This window comes from Tupaia chinensis, unplaced genomic scaffold, assembly GCF_000334495.1.
Source record: "Tupaia chinensis unplaced genomic scaffold, TupChi_1.0 Scaffold000515_1, whole genome shotgun sequence".
In the NCBI taxonomy this organism is placed as follows: domain Eukaryota; kingdom Metazoa; phylum Chordata; class Mammalia; order Scandentia; family Tupaiidae; genus Tupaia; species Tupaia belangeri.
Genome location: NW_006160028.1, coordinates 4539795 through 4547027, shown reverse-complemented (window position 1 = coordinate 4547027; position 7233 = coordinate 4539795). Strand labels below are relative to the sequence as shown.

The 7233-nt window shown below is 45.4% G+C and overlaps 1 protein-coding gene across 1 annotated transcript; it reads right to left on the bottom strand.

Annotated features, from left to right (window-relative positions):
* Positions 1–1176: 1176 nt before the first annotated feature.
* SST (somatostatin) lies at positions 1177–2575 on the bottom strand. Its single transcript, XM_006156735.3, has 2 exons — positions 2341–2575; positions 1177–1534 (listed from the first exon to the last, which is right to left on the bottom strand). The coding sequence occupies exons 1-2, from the start codon at positions 2476–2478 to the stop codon at positions 1322–1324; spliced, it is 351 nt and encodes a 116-aa protein (XP_006156797.1). The 5' UTR covers positions 2479–2575; the 3' UTR covers positions 1177–1321.
* Between the last annotated feature and the right edge of the window lie 4658 nt (positions 2576–7233).

Below are 7233 nucleotides of genomic sequence, written 5' to 3'. Positions count from 1 at the left end.
TGACTGTACATATTTAGGTGACTTGGATTTTTCTCTTGTTTGATCAACTGTTCAAGAATTAACTTCCACTAAGCCACATTCATATTAAAAATGTATGTTATCTAACACAAATATTTTCTACAAAACATGACATGCCTCTCAGATGTTTCTCTGCTGCCAGCAGTAAGTTTATACTATGAGGAGTTGTGTTGACTCTACATATTTATATTTGGTTTATTATTCCAGCAAATCTGCAGAAACACTACCTATAGCTAAAACACACCTTCCCAAATGATGTCAATTTCATGTCTCTGTGAATTACAATCAATTAGCAATGTTTTTATTTCTGTCTTCAGTGGTACCATTGAGTTTGCTGTTATAATTCTAATAGTAAGAACTATCATTTATTAAATATTTAATTATGTTTTATATGTTTATCTGACCCCCATTTTTATAAAGTCAAAAGAATACTCGAGATGTCTCTCTCATTTATTGTGTGATCCTGATTGAGAGCCCCGGTCTCTTTCCTATAGCGTAGCATTTATTTAGGAAGATAATCGTAAACACATGTTTCTTGCAACCCATAGTATTTTATACCAGAATCTGATTATCAAAACGGTATTTCTCCCTGAGGAAAACAAATTAGAAGCTTACTTTTAAAACAGGAGAGAGTCATTTTACCTTGTTAACTACAGAGATTGTCAAAGGAAATGCAAAAGCAATGTTTATCTAGACAGATGTTCACAGACTGTAACCACACAGTGATAGTAGTTAAAGTGCCTCCGAACTTGAACTTTCTACAGCATATTCTCTCCCCAAATTCTAAATGATTGTTTCTTCCCGTCGTCTATATGTTATTCAGTTTAAATATCAGCCTGGTGAATAATTGGACATTTCAACCATCTAATTTTGAGTCTATTTAATCTGTAATTAATGGTTTTGGCAGCCCTTTCAATAATCGCCATTGGATTCAAGTTCGAATGGGTAGTTAATTGAAATTATTTCTGTTTGAAATGATCCAGCTTATAAGGGTTACCATTTAAAACATAACTTTTATTGTCACAGGGAATTGTTAATAAATGTCTGTGAAAATTGGAGCACCTATCTCAAACCATTTTTCTGAACGCACACACCTCGAGCTCATTGTGTATGATTCAACGGAGAAGTCAACTCAATAAGAAACCAAGATCTTGCTTTCCATTATGTCACCATAATTTTATTTGGTATTTACAGTTTTCAATTTCTAATGCAAGTGTCTTGCTGAGGATTTGGGGTATTGGGGAAGGTAGACGGGGTTTGAAGGAGAGGGATTATAGGTCTGGTATCGATAATAATAAGAAAGCTAACAGGATGTGAAAGTCTTCCAGAAGAAATTCTTGCAGCCAGCCTTGCGTTCCCGGGGTGCCATAGCCGGGTTCGAGTTCGCGGATCTCTGCAGTTCCAGCCTCATTTCATCCTGCTCAGTCGCCTGGGACAAATCCTCAGGTTCCAGGGCATCGTTCTCAGTCTGGTTGGGCTCGGACAGCAGCTCTGCCAGGAAGTATTTGGCCAGTTCCTGTACAGGGCAGACCAGACGGGGAAGAAAGAAAAAGAAGAGAACGACAGAGAAAGTGAAAAGAAGAAATGGGAAAGCCTCATGTGGAAAACAAAGGTAGTCACGCCCCAGACCCAGTTTTCATAGCTGTGCCCTTTTTGTCGCACTTAAACTCAATGAAGGCTGTAAGAATAAGGGCAGTTGATACAATCAGCAAGTTACATCAACCGGCTTCAGAAGCTCGCGTATTTGTCCGCTCTCTGCTTCTGTAAGCTTAAAACACAAACACACACACACAGGAGCAGATCATTCAAGCAGCTTTGCAGAGAGGAAGCATGTGGCACCGCGTCAGGAGCTGCAAAGTGGATCGTCTCGCCGCTTTACTAAGTAAACTGCAGGACAAGACCTCACCGTCGCAAACATACGTGCTCTGTCTGTAGCGAGCCCTTGCGCCTCGTCCCGCTGGACTGAAGAGGGTACTGCCTAGAAGGTGGCAGCCCCCGAGTTCCACGTTTCAGCACCTGGGTCAGCACCCCCACGGTCAGTACCGGTACCTTCCTACTCAGCTACCAAGGTCTTGGAATTTTCTTGAACGCCCAGGAAGAACTCACCTGAACTGTGACAGATTGAGCTGATCAAACGGAAAAAAAGGTAAGGGATCCTAGACTTTGAAAGTTTTCCTAAGAGCTTTGGGAGCTGAGGGACCCAGAGAAGCGTGGAAACTTTTCAGCAACACCGCTGAAGTCCAACCCAAGGGTGCAGGGGCGAGGCTAAGGGAGGGTTGGGGAATCCTGGAGAGGGACCAGGTGTCGAGGGAGTTTCCTTACCTGCTTCCCTGCGGCAGCAGCCAGGGACTTCTGCAGAAACTGACGGAGTCTGGGATCCGAGGGCGCCCCGCTGACACCGCCCAGGGCCAGGACGATGGACAGCGCAGCCAGCGCGCACTGCAGGCGGCAGGACAGCATCTCTGCGCCAGGGGAAGCCGAGCTGCAGAGCGGTGGGTTCAACAGCAGGCGCCGAACCGCAGGCAGCAGACGGGCGGCTCCAACCCAGCGACTCCTAAAGCGGCTAGCGCGCTCTCCACGGTCTCCCCCTTTTTAAACTCTCTCTCTGACGTCAGGCTAGGAGGCGCCCCCAGATCGCACCAGCGCTTTTACGCACCATTAGCATCGAGAAATCAAGCACAGATGTGAGGGGAGGCGACACAATCTAAAGTGGTTTCCTTAAAAAAAAAAAAAAATTTAAACTGCACACACACAGGCACACACGGTGTCACGCCACACTATTATATAATTAAATAATAGTTTATTCCATTCGGTGTTTCAAACATACACATCCTCTAATTTATACACGTACATTTATGCAGGTGTACATGTGCACACGCAACCTCACACAGAGGCTCAGACATGGAGCTCTTGAAGAGCAAACTTCCTCTCACGTACAGATGTATCCACACACGGACCCAGACGACTCCGTCTATCATATTCCAGCGTTTTGAGAGGGTCAAACACATGGGAAAGTCTCTGTGTGTGGCAGATGGAGATTCGGAATCGATCCTCTAAGAACAGATTTGCAAATGGAATATGGATGTCAGAAGGGCTGAGCCATCTCCCCTTCCTCTACTATCTCTGCAGAGTCTGTAGTCAGAGTTGGACTGGAGCACTCTAAACGAACCTCGCTTTTGCCTGTCACGGGGGAGAAGGTATCTTTGGCTAGTTCTCCTTCTTTCTCAGTAAGTGGGAGACTTCTGGCCTACCTGCCTTTCTACTGATAAAAAAAAAAAATACCGAGAGAGAGAGACTTCGTTTTGGTGCCTAAACACTAGGAACTGGAAGGCCATCTCAGAAATTACCCAATACACCTAAGAATGCTTAGAAATGGCAGTAAACTGCTCTGGCTCGAATGTTGAATAGTTAGAGCAAAGACCAGACCTCCACAGTCTAAGGACAGGGTTCTTCCCACTGAACTCTGAATTCTCTAACAGATTCCTTGCCAATCAGAGCAGTTTAGGTCTGGCATGCCCCAGACATATATACGTGAGCATCATTCTGTGTCTGTGTATGAGAAAAACAAAACAAAATGAAACAAAAACCTTAATCAAATCTGAGTCCCCTTCCTCCCTTAAAAAAAAAAAAAAAGTTTAGTGAAAGCTGTCCTAGAACAGTGGTTGTATGTTTGTTGTCCAGATTAGAGTTCTGGCAGCTTTTGTCAAAATACTTTCTTATCAAGGAAGGGCCAGCTCATTTCTTGGCATGGATGGGATGATTTCTGCAGGCTCTTTCCAGGCTGATAGTTTATGAGTGTCAACAAAACTAATATTAACTTAAAAGATAAGCTGCATCTCCAAAACCCAAGTGAAGCAGAGAACTTGGCCACCCCTTCACCAGTCAGAGAACATGAATCCAAATAGTCTTCTCACTGAGGCCCACACCACAGTGTTGAGAGGCAGAACAAGTTGAGAAGGATCTTGAATGGTTTGGATAATGGTCACTATTCCTTTTGTATCTATAAACCAAGACAAAGTGAGAATGCATAGCAGTGTAGAAGCTTCCAGGGTTTGGCAAATCTAAGTCAGTCTAAGCAGAAAGTGAGGATTAAAAAGCTCCCTTGAAAAAAAAAAAAAAAAAGCTCCCTTACATGTGTTTGAAGGGTCTGGGACATTAATGGCTGAAGCTGTGGACCCAATCCTAGGAAACACATTTATGTTCACTGTACACGTTGGACCCCTCCTGACCCCCCATGGAGGAGTCGGTGTGTAGCTATCGCAGCCTGGCTGTCCTGAGGCACTTGCAAGTGATCTTTCCTTCTTCCCCCAAGACATGGCCCTTGGCAACCCCACCTAGTAGAACAGAGGGTTTCCTAAAACAGGAAGCAACCGAAACCAAACAGAAGCTCCACAGCCTTGCTCTGTGCCCTGGGATCTTCTCCTTGCCTCCTGAGCCGTCTTCCTCTCCTTCCACGTCCCAGGTGCACTTTCTCCTCCCTCTTTCTTCTTTTCCATAACCTTTCTCTCAATTTCTCTCCTAGAATTGTCCTGATTCAGTCCTTTGTCTCTGCTCTCCACTCCCTGTGTTCATTCCTCTTCATCTTCCTTCCCTCTCCCAATCATTTTCTTTTTTAAAAATATATCTTTATAAAATTTTGTCATTATTATTTATGTTTTAACTTGACCAAACAGACAGAGAGAGAGAGAGAGAGATAAGGAAAGTGAGTAAGCAAGTCACCAAGTCCGGGACTCAAACCATGGTCAGCCACATATGAGTCGAGCACCTTAACCACCATGCCACCTGCTGGTCCTTTCCGGTGATTTTCTGACTTTGCTTTGCTTCCCTCTTTTCTTCTCTCCACTTCTTCCCTTCTAACTCTGCTTAGACCATGTCTACCCCAGTCTCCGCCACTAAACGTCTCTCACTCGCTTGTCTACCCCTCCTTTCTACCGCCCTCCTCCTCAGCTGCTTCTGACAACAGTGCTCACGGTCTCTCGTGGAAGCACCCACCTGGGAGCTACGAAGTCTGCGTTGTTTTCCTCATATTCTTGCCTAAGTGCCCAGGCTATGAATGAGATGGCTTCTGGATTTTGCTTTTATTTTATTGAATAATCCAAAGATTGTTATAAATCTAAAAACCACTTAAAAGAAAATAGGACCCAGGATGAAAGGACACAAATTTCCCCTTAAATATCCCATGGCCAATTTTAGCACAAACATTGGCTTCGCATAAAAGCAATTCAAGCTTCTCCAACCTGAGCCCTTTGCAGTCAACCCCCTTGGGAGGGCCTCTCTCCCAGTCCCAAGGGCTGGGAGGAGAAGGTGGTCTGTGGGTTATGGGGACCCTGCTCCCAGACCATGCTCACTAGGAATCCCCTCCCCCATCCTCACAAAACCCACCCTCAGCTTGTCCATCAGGACAGGCTTCCCAAGAGCGAAAATGCCCTGCAGGAGGCCAAACAAGCAAGAAGTGGCATGGCCGAAGGGAGGAGGCTTCTCTGCTATAGAATGCTTCATGCTCCCCTGACTCAGAGATGCTAGAGACACTTGATTCTGCCATCTGCAGCCAGGACAAAAGCACCTCCAGAAGGCATCCAGGCTTCGTCTGGTTCAGCTCTCCGGCCAGGAATCATGGCCACCTCCCCTGTGGACTGTGCATTTTGGGGTGGCCACCTGCTGATGTAAGCAGCAGAAACAATAAGTCTGTGAGCAGACATACCTTCAACATGACACGATTCAGGGAAGGGTAAAATGCCTGCACTGCAGGGCCAGAGACCTGGCTTCTCGTTCTGCCACAGACAGCTGTCAGACAGCTTCTCTGGACAGTGGTCTCCTCATCTGTGAAAGTGATGGCTTAGTAGGTGATTTCTGAGGTCTCTTTCAGTCCTGATTATGAACAAAAGTTAAGTTCAAGGAAATAAAATGGCAATCTTTAATATACTGTGATGTTAAAATGCTGTCCTTTCTCAAAAGGATGCTTTAGATCAGAAAAGAACCTGGTTTTAAGTAATATGGAGAAAAGGTTGGGTTCAGAAGATATCTCACAGGTCTGTTAGGAAGTTTATTCCTTTTATTTTTTTTAAAGATAAATTTTTGCTATGGGGAGCGTGAGCTTGCCAGAGAGACAGGAAGAGACAGAAAGTGAGAAATTATCCCCTGGGGGGATGGCCATGCCACAATCCTGTCTCCTCCATTCTCCTCTCGGGATCTCGGGCACCCACACATGTGCACCCAGTGTGGGTTTGAAGCCACCAGGTCCAGGACTTGAACCTCAATTGACTACATAGAGTCCAGCAACATAGCCATTACATTGTCTGTTGGTCCCAGGAAGCTTATTCTAGTCTTGATTCTGCTATCGACCTACTTCCTCATTCTGGGCCTCAGTTTCTCCTTCTATAAAATAGATTTCAAGTCTTTCTACAAATAAGATTGAGAAACTGCATTATTAGAGATGCTGGCAGTATGCCAGTGAACTGGATAGTCAAGTTCTAAGGAAAAAACAATGAACACATCAATTAATACATGTTCAAAAATATATATGTTCATAAAGGTTAGAGCAAGGTCCAGAGCATGACGGTGGGGGAAGACACCTAGGAGGACTCTGAGCAGAGACCTGACCGATGTAAGAAAGCCAGCCATGGGACGATCTGAACGCAGATATTTCCAACTCAGGTGGAAGGACGATCAGTGCCAAGGGCCCGAGGCAGCGCGCGCTTGTCACACCTGAACAGCGGCAGATGAGACAACCAGGCAGTGGGGGAAGCAGGGAGGCCTGGGAGATGAGGCCTATGAGACAGGCAGGGGGTCACAGAGAGGGTCTGTGGGAAACCTTGGGAGGATTTTGAACAACATATGGACCTGAATCCGCTCCCCCCCCCAAATAAATTAAATAAATAGAATGCTTTCCTCTCAGGGCCAGCGGATGGTGTGGCCGGTGACATCAGTGGACTCCGACATGGCCAACCATAGTTCGAGCCCCAGACTTGGTGGCTTGAAGCTCACACTGGGCACATATGTATGTGTGCCCAAGATCCCAGAAGAAAAATGGAGAAGGGATTGTGGTGTGGCTATCCCTCCTGAACAGTGATTTCTCACTTTTCTTCTCTCTGTCTCTCTGTCTCTGTCTCTCTTTCTCTCCCTGGTGAGTGCAAATACCTAAAAAAATAAAAAATACAAAATAAAATAAGTAGTGGGCCAGGAGATAGTATGGTGGTTAAGGTGTTGGATCCCCCA